At 38.7% G+C, this 15712-nt stretch overlaps 1 protein-coding gene across 5 annotated transcripts in view; it reads left to right on the forward strand.

The window, feature by feature from the left end:
• The window catches only part of EIF2AK4 (eukaryotic translation initiation factor 2 alpha kinase 4), an 87179-nt gene that overhangs the window by 40573 nt on the left and 30894 nt on the right, over positions 1–15712 (forward strand). For all 5 annotated transcript variants that reach the window (XR_012494785.2, XM_074327918.2, XM_019725509.3 and 2 more), the window contains 9 exons: positions 441–525; positions 2549–2632; positions 4606–4728; positions 6558–6662; positions 8638–8695; positions 9490–9569; positions 10700–10801; positions 12040–12093; positions 14279–14515. Coding sequence is in view for 4 of the 5 variants with exons in the window: in XM_074327918.2 (XP_074184019.2) it covers positions 441–525; positions 2549–2632; positions 4606–4728; positions 6558–6662; positions 8638–8695; positions 9490–9569; positions 10700–10801; positions 12040–12093; positions 14279–14515 (928 nt within the window). In the remaining variant the exon portion in view is untranslated. The remainder of the gene's footprint in view (positions 1–440; positions 526–2548; positions 2633–4605; positions 4729–6557; positions 6663–8637; positions 8696–9489; positions 9570–10699; positions 10802–12039; positions 12094–14278; positions 14516–15712) is intronic.

The raw sequence follows: 15712 nt of genomic DNA on the forward strand, positions 1-15712 counted from the left end.
CTTTATATAAGGGCTTCCGACTCTGTGGAACATTGAAAAACTGATTTGGAGTCTTGATATAGTGCCAACTGCAGTTCCAGAAAAGGTTACCAAACCAATAATTATGATCCTAACCTATAGTTATGCATCTCAGAATCTACCCCAGTCATTTAATTTCATGACTGTATTTCATTGTATCCAGGTAGATACAGTTTATCATAACTCTTAACTATTAAATTTTTTCAGGAAAGTTATTCAGGCCAATTTTTATTTAAATCAAGAGTTCTGTGTTTCACATATTAGGAAAACAAAGTAGCACGGTATTGTGGACAGATTTATGCCTGCACGGTCCTGGTACAGGGTCTCTAGCCTCTTTGCTTTCTAGTCATGAACAAATGTTGATTTTCAAAATTACAACAGGGATTTTGGTTTCCTTAGTGTTTCTCTATTTCTCTTTTAAGACCTGCTTCAGATTCTGAAAGTGACATCATCTTTGACAATGAAGATGAGAACAGTAAAGGAATCCCAAACAGTAAACAGAATCAGGTAGATATATAAATAGAAATTATACCATTTTATTCATCATGGGATGGGTATGTAAGAAACTAATATTTGATGATATAAACCTCGGGTCAAATAGTAAAGCACTAATCTGGTATGCAAATATAGAAATCTTCCATTTAAAAACATAATTGTTTAAAATATTTTACTCACATGTTTATTTATAGGCCTTAATTTACCCACATAATAGAACGTGCCTGCTTTTAGAAAAGAGGAGTAAAATGATAGCTTGTGTGTTGTTGTTGTTTTTTAATAAAAACCATTTCCTAAAGGATTTGGGGAAATTTTATATGTTTGGGGATGCGGATTCAATGCAAATTCATTGAGTGACTAAACAGCCTAATTGTGGAGTTAAGTAGGTCTCTCTCACACATCAGTTAATCTTGATTCCTTATTTTCATAAGCCATCCCCTAGGTCAGTGTTTTACCGTGTGAGCCATGATCCAATAACGGGATGTGAAATCTATTTCAATGGTCACAACCATCTTTCTTTTATTCTTAATGCTGTACAAAAGAGTAGAGAATGCCAAATGTATCACACTAATAAAGGTAAACTCTATTTGTGGAACTTGTCTCAGTATGTGTACTGGGTGTAATATAAAATATATTTCTTCATGTGGCTCATGCTCAGAAAAGTTTGAAAAGCGCTGTTGCAGGCCTTGAACCCTACTCAATTCTGTATTTTCATCTTCCAAGTCCAGCAAGGCCCCTCGATGCTGGTGTGTGAAGCCCAGCGTGAAGCTTTGTAACTACTAGGGCTGTCAGTTGTCGCTGCAGAGAAGCATTCTGCACCTGGGGGTTGAATGCAATGACTTTATTACCAGAAATAAAAATATAATTACTAGCAGTTATAAAGGGCATTCGTAGCAGATAAAGAAAAGTCTACATATAGATTCTGTTAGATAAGCAGTTAAATTGATTTGAAGGATATTTGAATGCATTATCCAGCATTTTTTAATAAGTAATTCCCTTTCTATTAAAATCATCCTCTTGGTTTAAATTTAAAAATTATAAGTTTAACCAGGAATAATAGCATAAATCATGTAAACTACTGGTTTTAGCATTAATTGTGCATTTAATTATTATGGGGATACCAAATTTACAATCTTGGTTTTGCTCTGTTAAGGGCACCATCCCATGGGCATTCTAATTGATGGGGAGAAACCTCTAAGAGATTAACAGTCTTCCGCAGATAATTCCCAGAGTATATAAATGACTCGAGTAGAATCTGATTGTTTCCAGAACAAAGTTACTTTTTTTTCTTTGATAAAGGAAAATGTTGAAAAATGCTTCTGCAAAAAAAAACAACCCCGTAAATCAGAAATGGTCAAATGCTACCTAATGCTTTTTTCCATACTGGGGCAGGGGAGTGGGGTGGAGTATTTAAATACATCTATTAGAAGAAAAAAGAAAAATTTTTAAAAGGGGACATGAGTTAGAAAATTAGCTGCTGTGGGGGACAAACAGACTAGCCACATGGAAAAGTAGTTGAGAGGATCGGTGGCTGTCAGTGCTTGTTCTGCAGGAGTGTAGCCCAGAGGACAGCCTGTTCTTTGGTCATATCATCATATTTAAATTGTTTCAGCTAAAGATGGATTTTTAACCTTCTGTTTCCAAAAGAAGGCATTCTGGTGAAACTAAAGCCTTAAAGTATTAGCCTGTATACATTCTTCCCTTCTTATCCATAGAAAGATATTAATGGTAGAATTGACTTGACTTGGGGTCTTTCTATAGATTGCACACCTTTAATACCTACCTGTTTTCTATTTTCTCCATCGTTCTATACAGTGATAGACCTATACAGCGGATTCTGGTAGTAGCAAAATTGCCTTTTGAATGCTGTACACAGCTAGAGGACAGTGGTTGTGTTCTATTCGCCGAGCTCCTCTCTAAGACAGCAAAATGGCCATGTATTTAGTGGGGGCAGACACAAATGACTTGATGATGGTAATGACCTTGTTTAATTTTAGTCCCCATTTTGAGTTCTTGTGTGCTCCTCTTGGGTTAGGATGAAGACTGCAATGGAAAGAACAGGTGCCACAAAAGTGAGCCATCGGCAACCACTGAGGCTGTGCATTACCTTTATATCCAGGTGAGGCCCTGGCGTGTAACTTGGGGACACAGCGACTCCAATAGTTGCTGGTGGGGATGTTTCAGGAGACCAGAGCAAGACATTGGGCAGAAGAGCAGTCACTGGCACTACCAAAGATTGATTGGCCAGAGAGAATTGCAGCATGGAGGCCCTTTCCCCTAGCCGTGCACTCATGCTTTCCTGTACCATAGCCGGAGACGGCATAGGGCGGTGCTGATGGGCCCTGGACTCAGGTTTCGTAAGTTTATATCCTGGATCCACTAGTCATAGCTGTGGGAGCTCGTGCAAGTTTCTTTGGCATTCTGTACCTGAGGTTCCCCATCCATAACTTATATAATAGTAGCTATCTCAATGCCTTATGATGAATAAATGAAATAACGTGTGTGAAGTAATTAGAACCATATCTGAGTTCCATAAATACTAGGCGATGCATGTACAGAAACTCTACTTTGTCTAACAAGTTGAATACAGACAAGTAAGATATGATGCACACATATGCTTGTGTGCACACAAGAAATCAACATACCCTGTTTCCCCGAAAATAAGACCTAGCTGGACAATCAGCGCTAATGTGTCTTTTGGAGCAAAAATTAATATAAGACCCGGTCTTATTTTATATAATATAAGACCGGGTATAATATATGATATATGCTATGATATGATACTGGGTCTTATATTAATTTTTGCTCCAAAAGACGCACTAGCGCTGATTGTCCGGCTAGGTCTTATTTCGGGGAAACACAGTAGTTTTTAGGCAGAATGGCTTGTCCCAGAACCTGTAGGGGACCAGAGCCACAGGCAAACCAGATCCAATGAGATGTATCTAAAGGGAAGCCTGCTCACACACCTGAGAGGTGGCATCCTAGACAGTGGTGAGCTCTGCCAGCAGAAGGACAGCCACAAACTGAAGAGGAAAACTTGCTTCTGCCCCAAGTGAACAAGATCATCATTAATATTTTCAGTCATGTCTGCAAGTAGGCAAGTCTTCAAATGTGAGACACAGTGGAAGAAGGAACCCTCAGACAAGAGAGTAATTAGGTGATTGTTTTCCTGGGATTGGAGCTGGTTTTAGGTATTCCCTAGCAGAAACATCTCTGAGGTACCACTCACACACATGATAAAGCATTTGTCTCCCAAACCACTAACTTCTGAGTACTCTCTAAACAATTACAGTGATACAGAAGTACATAGAAGAGGTGCATCCGAGGTGGGGTAGGATCAAGGTGTGGGAATCAGAGGCCCTTGTGAGGCCTGGAGGCTGAGTCAGAATTTGTAGACAGTTATTCTGAGCATGAGAGGATATTCCTCTCATTTAAAAGGTGATGTTCCTCTCTTTAAAAACAATTAGATCCTCCTTCATGAGAAATCGCAACTCTAGCACTGGTTTGGCACATACAGGCTAGTTTCATAAATCAAATGCTACATGTCAGTTTAAGATTTAAATGATGCTGTATTGTTTTGTGATACATCAGTACACTTAGGGGGTGAGCTAGAAATTGCCTTTACATTACACTTAGGGGTCCTTTCTTGAATGTTTTGATATTTATAGTTTTGTGCTAGACTTAAGGCCATTGTCATTAATTTAATGTACAAATGAGAATGGCTAATGACCTCATTAGGTTAATTAGCCCTTCTTGGAAATTTGGGATTAGAAACAATCCCGTAAAACAATAAATATATTTCTCCATTTTTCATATTATTTGTGATAGATTTTAAACAAGTACTTTTTTTTTTAAGGAACAGTGCTATGAAAAATTGGTCACGTTAGGATGCTAAGATTATGCATATTTCCTCCCCAATTTTTTTAAATACTCTTGGTTTCTTTTGTCAATTTATAAAGAATCAAGCCTTTCCCATTACTATTTGAAATCTGTGGTACGTGTTTTAAAATGAGGGATTACATTAATTGCAGTTGTCCTCCTTAATTGAAACTCTGTATAACCAAATCCTGCCTGGCTTGTTCTTGTCCGTAGATGGAGTACTGTGAAAAGAGCACTTTACGGGACACCATTGACCAGGGACTGTATCAAGATACCGTCAGACTGTGGAGGCATTTTCGAGAGATTCTGGATGGATTGGCTTATATCCATGAGAAAGTAAACTTCACAACATTTCATACCAGAAAATTTCTGTTTACATAAAACTTAGGACTAAATAAAAAAATAATGTAAGATTGGAGAAAGACAGAAATAGAGGGAAAATTATAGATGTATTGAAATAATCTATTTTTATAGGAACTAGAACAGTGTGTCAAAAGATAAGAAAATCTAAAACAAAGTCCCAAAGTTCAAAAAAAACATTGAAGGTTAAAACAAGGATCAGCAAACTGTGGCCCACTGGTCAAATCTAACCCACCACCTGCTTTTGTACAGCCTGTAAGCTAAGAGTGGCTTTTACATTTTTAAATGGTTATTTTAAAAAATCAAAAGAAGAATAATATTTCACGACACGAAAATTCTATGAACTTCAAATCTCAGTGTTCATAAATAAAGTGTTACTAGAACAGGGCCACACTTGTTTGTTTACATATTGCCTATGGCTGTTTTTGTGCTACAGTTGCAGAGTTGAATGGCTGGCCACAGAGACTGTATGGCCCCTAAAGCCTAAAATATTTACTTTTTGGCCCTTGACAGAAAAACTTTGCTAGCCTCTGGGTTGGAGGAAATATATGAATATGTATGGAATGTGAGGGTGATTCCTTGAGTGGTTTAGAATAAAGTGAGAGCGTGATTAATACATGCCATGTTATTTGATTCTGACTTAGAGCCGTCCTCCCTACGCGCGTGGAGAAACCAGGAAGCCATCTAGCAAGGATAGAGATAAGACTCTGAGTAACATAGTTTGCCACATGTTTAGAATATCATTTTAAAGCTAGAAATTGCCATTACACTGTAAATGCTAATGGCCCTAGCATCAGGATGAAATACTGCTCACTTTTTTTAAAAAATGGAATTATCTAATGCGTTAGCATTAGTATGTTTTTTCCTTTGCCTCAATTTTCTTTAACCTTAAAATGTTTATACTGTACCATATTTATACCGAAAAGCCAGGACCGTAATTTACACATGTCTAGTTTATGAATGATTTGGTGGAAGCAAAATTTTCAAGGTTATAAATAAGAATGAGTTCTAACTAAGGCCATTAGAACTCTGTTGCATCCTGAGGTCCTAGAACCGTGCCCTATACATGCTCTTCTTTCAATCTAACTTGCTTAGTATCTGCTAATCATTTGCTAACACTGTGCCACACCTAGAAATACAGAGAGGCACAAGTATGTGAGAAACCTCATATTTGAAAGGGACTTTTATTTTTTTATTTTTTTTGAGGGAGCCAAAATTGACCTTCATGTAAAAGTAATAGAGATCACAGTGTGTTTTTATTACATATGATTATCTCATAATACCTGGAACAATAAGCATTATGAGGATGCCATTAGGAAGGGGAGAAAGCATGCTCATTTAACAAATAATCATTGAGCACCTTCTGTGTGTGCTGGGGATGCAAAGTTGAAGTGTTAGAATTACTGCGATAGCCTTCATGAACGAGTTGGCACTTGTAAATGTTGGTACAGTTCAAATGAGTGGAGAAAAGCAAGAATTCCTTAGGCAGGGCAAAAGTGTGAAGAAAGGAATTGAAAAAGGAGTGAAAATGGTGTCCGTCTCCCTGACCAGAGCAGGGGATTTGTGATGCAGCACAGAGAGAAAGAAAATTGTGTACGTGGTAAAGGGGAGCCTTGTAGGTAGACTGGGAGAATGTGACAAGGTCATTGGCAGAATAGACAGGAGACATTGCTGTGGCTAGACAGCTTGGAGCAGCATGGTCTGTGAGAGAAGACTCATCCAATTTTGTCACTGGGTTGGCCTTTCAAATTAGGAAGCAGGTATAACTATAAACTATGCTTGGTTTCTCTGCTCTCTTCCGTCAGGGAATGATTCACCGGGATTTGAAGCCTGTCAACATTTTTTTGGATTCCGATGACCATGTAAAAATAGGTGATTTTGGTTTGGCGACAGACCACCTCACCTTTGCTGTGAGTATTTTTAAGTGGGTCCTGAAAATGGACCCACATTCCTTGGTAGTCATGGAAGTGTTAGAAGACAGGATAGATGATAAGTTCACTGAACTCTGCTGAGTAAGCCCCAGGAAATGATACAGATCCGAAGGGGTGGGCAAATGATCGTTTAGGCTTTCACATTGTGAATACATTTTAGTGAGTACATTCCACTTGAAGGACATCAAATTATTGGTTTGTGAATGATATTTAGGTCACAGGAATATAATACTTTATGAGATAATTTGGAATTTTGGTCTACCATGCCAGGCACTGGCCTAGATACTTTATACTCAAGGGGCTTTTAGTTAGTTTAGGGAAATCAGGCTGAAAGAAACATAAAACACCAATCCTAGAGCACATGTGATCCAGAAGGTGTTTGTTCTTCACAACATTGTGCAGAAGCTGTTCAACATACAAAGCTAAACTAACGTGAAGTGAGAGAAATAGTGATATTGGAGTAAAAGACAAGAGAAAATGTACATACGGTTATGAGGATCAAGAAAGGCTGTATAAAGAAAACAGCATTTCAGATGTTCCTTAAAGGATGGGTAGGAGTTCAGCGGGCTGAGATTGAGGGCAGAGCATGGTGACACCAGGGTAGGCGATTCCAGAGAGAAAGAACAGCATAAGCAAAGACCCGGGGGTAAGCAGACAGGATTGTTTGAAAGCCAACATGTTGTCTGCTTGGTAGGAACTATGAGGTGTAGGGGTTCAGTGAAAGAGAATTCTGGAAGGTTGGGGTCTTATAGGTGGCAGACCTTGCATGCCAGAGAAAGAGTTTTACTTACATCATAAGCCAGAATTATAGGCACCCAAATCTAGAGTAGATGCAGTTCATTTTAAGGGTGGTCAGAAAAAGGAAATAGGATTTGGATTAATGCTCAATAATCCATTTGGATAAATGGTAAATAGGGGATAGATTAGAAGGACAGGTTAGAAGGAGCAGAGAGGGAGGAAATGGGAGGGGACAATAAGGACATGTTCCTGACCAGAACAGCAGGGCATTTTGAAAAGTGCTAAGACCAAGGAAGGGCTAAATGATGGGGTTCTTGATCCCCAAACTAAAGAATTTAACTTGCTTTCTGGAAAGCTGTAGTATTAATTTAATGAGATAGATAAGAGCACAGGCTCTGGAGGACCTCTGATCTGGGCTAGAATTCTATGTCTGCCACTTCTTCATGGCATGATCTTAGGCAAGTCATTAGGTTAATGCAAAAGTAATTGTGGTTTAAAAGGTTAAAAATTGCAAACACCGCAGTTAATTTTGCACCAACCTCAGAGTTAACCTGTCAGTACCTCATCTGTACAGTGTGCCTAATACTAGTCCTTACTTCAGAGAGTTGTCAGCAGGATGAAATAAGAATACAGATAAAGTACACAAGAATACAGATAAAGCCTAGCTCTAAGAGTGTTAAAGCTGCTCGTGTCGATGGTGATGCTTGAAAAAGCAACCTGTGGAGAAAAGTGCTTTAGGGTCATGTATGAGACAGCAGGTCACAGATACAGTGGGGGAAGGTGAGGCTACCTCAGAGGGGTTAGCAGTGACCGTGGAATAGATTCCATGACAACGTCTAGGAAAGAAGAGTAAAAATTGACCCAGATAAATAGGAAAGTTAGAAAGTGAGGTGGTTGTTATTGTTAAAATACTCTTATTCTTCCTGGTAAATGGATTCTGTTTTAGCATTTGCTTCTATAAGCTTCCATGGGTTTCTGTCATGAAGAAAGAGTTCGATAGCGAATTCCTTTCTTCTTGATCTCATTGGGTTTCTGCGAAGCCCTGCGTTAGTGGGCTAATGAAACCAAAAAAATTTAAGCTCAAGAAAAGCATTATTATAAATATTCTGGTTTCTGTGTAATATTTTTTACTCAGTCTTCGTTTAGAAATGGATAAGCCATTCCTATGGAGTAATGTAACATTTTAATGTGATATTTGGCTTACTTGTATTTTAAGGCTGACGGAAAACAGGATGATATGTCAGGAGATCGCTTGATTAAATCAGACCCTTCAGGTAAATCCAGTAGATTTAATTCGTGTATTAAAGAGCAGACCACAAAATTTCTTTTTTTCTCTCTTATCTTGTTTTTTTACATACCAAAAGTTGTGCATGTGTGTCTGAGGACTTTAGAGCTATATATACACCCATGAAACCATCACCATAATCTATGCCTTAAACATATCCGTCACCTCCAAAAGTTTTCTCCTGCCCTTTTACTTATTATTACTATTGTTATTATTCATTTATTTATTTTGTGATAAGAACACTTAACATAAGATAAATTTTAAGCATACAATGTAGTATAAAATAGCTTAATCTGAAACCTGTTTTTCATTTGTAAAGATTTTATCCTTAAGTATAATTATTCATTAAATTAACAAAATGATGAAAATACTTTAATTTTTTTCCCCTTTTCACTATATTAATTGTTCTTTAGAACTCTAAGAGTTTAGAACTTCAGTTAGAGTAATTGGCTGCTGTGAGTAGACAGTGCATTTTGTCTGAGCCCATGTGGTCATAGGAGGTTACCTCATGAGCTGGGCCTTCCGGGCCATCCCGGGTCTTCTATCTGGCCCTGCCTGTCCTCTGCAGCAGCAAAGGCATCCTGTGTGGAACAGTGTGCGTCCATACAGGACTTGGCATCAGTCGCTTGGCGAAATACACTCTGCTTCTTCCTGTGAATAATGTGAACAGTTAACAGATCGTGCCTCACTCTTAAGAAACCTTTTTTTTTTTCTTTTAAATAAAAATTTGGCTTCTCTGAGTCCTCTTATTGGAAAGCCTTCCCTCCACCTTTTTCCATGCAGATAATTTGACTGGAATGGTTGGCACTGCTCTGTATGTAAGCCCAGAGGTCCAAGGAAGCACCAAATCTGCGTACAACCAGGTAAAGGGGAAGCTTTCTGGGGAGAAGGAAAGGTCTCAAGAGTGAGATAATAGTATGGACATTAAGATCACAGCATGTGGGGTTTAGTTACCAGCTAAAATAGGAACATTCACTCATTTGCTATCTACTGTATATTCATATGTGTATCGAGAGACTATAGCAAATAGGACACATGGTGCTCAAGGACTGACTGAAGCTGGCATGGCTGCCGCCAAGGAGCTTACAGTCCCCTCATCCATCCATAGATTTGAACTAACCTGGTTCCTGGCCAGGCCCAGGCCACCCAAGAAATAAGGCAGACTAGTAATAGGACAGATGTCTTAGTCCAGCCCTCACGGAGATTATCCATTAGTGGATGAAAATGTGGAACATACAGAAATGCCAACACATGTAGGAAATGCCACAATGAGTGTTTGTTTGTAAGACTTTGGGGGTCACCAGTGATAATGAGAGAGGCTCTCCTACTAACCCTTGAATCCAAATTCATTCAAGAGTTTTTTCTTGAAAGTGGCTTCTGTGCCTGTGAGCAGTTACCATGCGCAGGCCCCTCAGCTGGGTCGTGCTCGGCTGCCTCAGGCACACTGCCTTCTGAAAACCCTCTTCCCTCTGACACTCTGCACTGACTTGACCTTCTTCTTTACTTGTACTTGCATATTTTCATATGTTATCAGGATTTATTACAGGATCTTTCTGTTGTGCCATTCTTCCATCCTCACTGGTATGGCTTTGCAAGCAATAGTTGATCTTGGCTGTTAACTGCAGGGTTTAGTCAGTGTTTCACTTTTGAGACAATTAGTAAAGATGCAAAGTAAATGCCTATGGCAAATCGAGGTTGTCCTTGCTCTTTAGTGATTATTCTTAGTGGTCAACCAGTGGTTATGTACGTCTGTATACACAGCTAAACCAATTCCAATTAATTTTCAAGGAAAATGTTGCAAAGTCATGCCAAATGTTTTACCTCATCTATACTTTATACATTTACTTTTTCAGAAGAAATCAGATTTCTTCTAGAGTGGCTTGTTTTTCACTTACACAAATTTTTTTCCAACTAACCCTGCTCATGCTCTAATTCCCCGTAAATTACACGTTCCTATCAAGGCTGTCTAAATACAATTATTTTTCCTCCCCAGAAAGTGGATCTGTTCAGCCTGGGAATTATCTTCTTTGAGATGTCCTATCACCCCATGGTCACAGCCTCAGAAAGGATCTTTGTTCTCACCCAACTCAGAGATGTATGTATCCGATGTTTTAGTGCATCAGTTTCTAGTACCCTGAATCTTTGCGTGGACATCAGAATTCAATGCAGGGTATTTTTCTGGTATTTATAATATAGAAGAGGTGATCCTGCTGTAATTTTCTATATTTCTAGTAAATGGCAACCTCCAGCGATGAGAAACTTTCCCTGTTTTGTTTATTTTTAGAAATCCTATTTGGAGAAATTGCTAGGTTATTTTTTAAAATTATTCTGAGAGATTTACTCTTAATTTTCAAACAAAGGAGGAATCTAAAAATTTTGCATAATATCAGTGCAGTTACAGCAGTGGGAATGGCTGATAAGGATAATGGATATTTAGTTCTAGAAATTAAAGGTTCCAGCTGAATGGACCTGGTATAGTGATGCGTAAAGAAAACCACCATGACCAGAAGTGAAAAGGGGTCTGGGAAAAATATCAGGCACTTGAATTTTTTTCGGCAATGAAATGTCCATAACAGTGTCTAAGGTCAAGGATGCCCATTAGAAACAGCATTGAGGTGAAAGTGGAGAGTGAGGTTTGGGTAAGGGTGATTTAGATTTACATATTCCTGAACAAGAGATACGAAGAGCCTTCTTCTTCCTTCCTGAGCAGAGCGAAATAATGTGGGAAAGCACTAGAATTATTTCACTGCCAGTATAGCGTGGATAGCTGTGTTCATATAATATAGGAGTATATAAAATTATTACTGTGCCCTTGCCTTGACTTGGAATGGTCTTAGAGAATGATGTCTTTGATGAAGTGCCTCTCATTAGTCTAAAATTCATGTTTGTTCTCTCATTTCAACAATATCTAAATTACCAAGTTAATGTTATGATCGAAGTTGTATTTACCAGAAAGGTGAGAACTTTTGGGGAAGTAGAGATTTCAGTGTTAATGTTTTTCTCTTACCCTGCATTGGTGGTTTGGTGTTTTTGCCTTTTTTCATCTGTGTGTTTAATAAAGCGACTTTGTCTTTCTCTGAAACCGTTTGATTTTAAAATACGTACCTTTGTCCTCAGAGGAGGTGCTTTTTACCACCTAGGTTGTCATTTGGGTAAAGTTTGTATTAAAATAATACGTATGTACTTAGAAGGCTGTGCACTGGGTTTCAAGAAGGTATTACTTTATTAGCAGATTTTCATTACTGTGTTTGATTTTCTTACCTCTGGTGAATAAATGCTTTCACGGTGGCAGTCTGCCAAGCACTTGCTGATTTGAATATAATATTCTTTTAGCCCACTTCGCCTAAGTTTCCAGAAGACTTTGATGATGGAGAGCATACAAAGCAGGTAATTTTCTGATGCTTTAATTACTATCTTCACTCTTGGATTTTAATTACTATTTTTCTTCTTTTTCAATTAGTAATCTTCTGCCACTCATTCTTCTGTCCTGGGAACAATGTGTGTGTGGGGAGGGGGGGATGAAAAGATAAAGCACTTAAAATGTTGCTAGATTTTAAATACACCATAAAATGTCAAGAATTGGCATAGAAAATTAACAAACAGTGTTCTTTTGTGTGGTTCATTGTGCTTTTGAAGTGCTATTTGGAACCTTGGCTTAGCTGTTGAAAAAAAGAGAATGCTTTTACAGCTCATTGTTTTAGAAAAAGCTTGGTACTTTTAAGAAAAGAAAAAATAATTTAAAACTAATTGTGTTCTGTTTTGTGGTTAAAGTAGATCAGATTATAAAGGGGAAGACTGGACAGTCTGATGGTACAGTATTTTAAAGCAAAATAAATTCTGCGTGTTACAAATCTCTGAGTGTGTATGTAACTGTCATAGGTTAATATTGGCATCCAGAATAATTATTAGTGAATTTATGCATTGCACTTCTGGCATGTATTTCTTCTTAGTGCTGGTTTGTCTTGGTGAAGTGTTCCTCGGTTAATACTCTTGTCATATGGAAGTTTATTCCTTAAACTGACTCTTCTTAAGAATTATAATCAAGGCAAAAATTTCTTAATTTCAATTATTAATGTTCAGAACAGAAACCTAGCTAGAACATTACATTAGTTTGCTATTTCTTACTTATTGGTTTTGTATCAGATGGACAAGTCACTTAACTTTTCTAGACTTTAATTTTCCTCACCTGTAAAATAAAGGGATTAAATGCCCTTTGTTTATATATCAGCACTAACATGATATTTATGGCTAGAGGGACTCTTCCTGCCTCATCTATGAAATTTGGGAAGAACCTTTAGAAAATACATTGAGTTGTGTTTCTACTTCTTTTGTTCTTAAGATTTTTTTTAACTGAGTCATTCCTGTGTTTCTGGATGTCCTAAGTAAATGTTCATTTCATAGCCTTTCCCTCTAACAAGATCAGTCTTACTCAGTATTTCCACATGTTGGCGGCTGTGGTGTCATAACAACCATATTAAACTACACACACGAGAGCAACTATACAAGCCGTTTCTCACCACAGTGATAGTTGTCCATCACAAGTACTTATTGAATACCCTTGAGCATTTGTGTTTGGACTGTGTAAAATCAACACCAAAGCCACCACGACAAAACCACTACCAGTAGCTGCCACACCGCAGCCGTTACTTCTTATCTGAAAGGAGGCAACATAGAAAATGCTCATAGACTGAGTGTGACACAATTTTTGCCACACACAGAAATTAAGCAGTATAACAGGGTCTGTCTGTTGTGCTGAATAGGGTATTGTTTTTACCAGTTTAATGTAGCATAGCTTTTCATAAAAGTTGTATCATGTGAATTCCTTTCTTTACATGAAAAGCAGTTACCTGAATTTTATCCTAAAACCGGGGTAGGAGTTAGGGGGAGTATGAGGAACAGATATTAAAGATATATTATTAGAAAATGTTTAATAAGTTTCATCTAAACGTTGAGATTTTCTGATCTCAAATATTGCTCTACCTCCTTATAAATCCTTATTATAGACAAGAGAATTAAGGAACCTTTCGAAGGTTTAGGTTGCCTTCAAATAGTTCCCTGCTTGGTGAGGTAGTAGCTGTGAAGGTATGATAAAGAGTAACATAAATCAAGAGAATTCTAGGGACTGGTATCAATACAGATAACATAAGCGGAGAAGAAAAAAATAAAAAGATGTTTTGCACCACTTATAGATTCCAGCAGCTACTACACATTCTAGTAAAATTAGACTTCCAAAGGTATTTGTTTTATGTTCTCATATCTTTCGATACAGTATTTTGTGTGTTTAGAAGGCCTACATTCTGCTTCTAAGTAGTTGTTGAGGATTTTTTGGGTCCTTTATGACAATAACATAGGAAAAGGGCCTCCACCTTTTAAGAAACACTCCTATTACCTGGTTGCACAACCCTATGGCCGTGATGAGGTGCAGGGGGAAAAGCGACAGATTCAAAGATTTCAGAAATTAAAATGCACCAACTAAGTGCAAGAAGTGTGGTGTCTTTTCTTTGACCTGAACCAACTGCTGCTCCTCCGGAGAATTCCTGAGCATCACTGGTGTGCCTGGGTCTTGTTCTAGAAGTCTGTCATCTCCTGGCTCTTGAACCACGATCCAGCCAAGCGGCCCACAGCCACAGAGCTGCTCAGGAGCGAGCTGCTGCCGCCACCCCAGCTGGAGGAAGCAGAGCTACATGAGGTGCTGCACCACACGCTGGCCAACGCGGACGGGAAGGCCTACCGCACCATGATGGCCCACATCTTCTCCCAGCGCATCCCCCCCGCCATCGACTACACCTATGACAGCGACATCCTGAAGGTGGGCTTCCGCCAGGCTCACGCAAGGCTCACGTCAGTTCCTTGCTTTTCTTGGATACCTTTAATGCCTCCAACATAAATTCTTAACCTGAGGTCTGTGTGTGCAGAATGTGTGCATATCCATTATTCTGGGAAGAGCCAAGAGCCACACTCTTAATCACTTACTTGGAGGAATTCCTGACCAACCGCCCCCCCTTTCCACCCTCCCATCAGATTAAGAAACAGTGCTTTTAGAGACTGAGCTCTGGCCCAGCTGCCCAGAGCCAAAAACATCCAACCAGCTCACATCCAGTTCAGGTAGTCAGCCCCTCCTGGTGTTGGCTGCATATCAGAGCCACCTGGGAGGCCCTTTGACAATCCAGCTGTCCAGGCCCAACCGACATCCATTCTAATGACTTGGAATCTCCAGGTGCGAGGTACCTCAAGAATCTGTTTGAAAGCTCCCAGGTGGTTTCTGAAGCATAGGTAGGTTTGGGAGGCATATATATTTTCTTTAAAAAACAAACCAAAAACAGCAACCAGAATCTGAAGCAATATAGCAAAATGTTAAAATTTCATCAAATTGGGTGGGCGTAATAACAGATTTTTGTTATGGTGTCTGTATGTTTCTGTATGCTTAAAATAGATAATTTCCTAGTAGAGGAAGTAGTGGTAAGATATGTGGAAGATCACTGCAGATTTCAGGAGCCACTTTTTGCTGTGTGACAATATTAGAAGGATACAGGATTGTAGGTGATTTTTTTTTATTTTTGTCTTTTTGTCCATCTATTGTTTCTAAATTTTCTCTAGTGAAATGGTACCACTTTTATAATAAGAAACATGAAAAAGAAAGGCCTTTACAAAATATGTAAATGCCATATGGCTTTCAAGGGGCTCACTGTGAATCACCTTAATATGTGGGAGGGGGCCTGCTGCCATTAGGAATTTTACTGCTCACAGCATCCCTGAGAGTCCTCAGGGAGCACGTGGCTATTTGACTAGCTCTTTCTGAAGGGCGTATGTCAATGTGGTTAAGATCTTGGACCTTGAACCTTGCTTTCCTCCTCAAGTAGGACATAGTGCAAGACATGTGGTTTCTTCTTCCCTTGAATGTGTTCAAAAAGGGACTGACTTGATGAGATCTCTTTTGTGATGCTGAGAATAAGCAATGTAACGCTGATGGCCACACATGAATATTTTAGAAGAATCTCTTTTATTA

The sequence above is a fragment of the Rhinolophus sinicus genome, chromosome 3, assembly GCF_057876585.1.
Source record: "Rhinolophus sinicus isolate RSI-liver-muscle chromosome 3, RSI-T2T, whole genome shotgun sequence".
Lineage (NCBI taxonomy): Eukaryota > Metazoa > Chordata > Mammalia > Chiroptera > Rhinolophidae > Rhinolophus > Rhinolophus sinicus.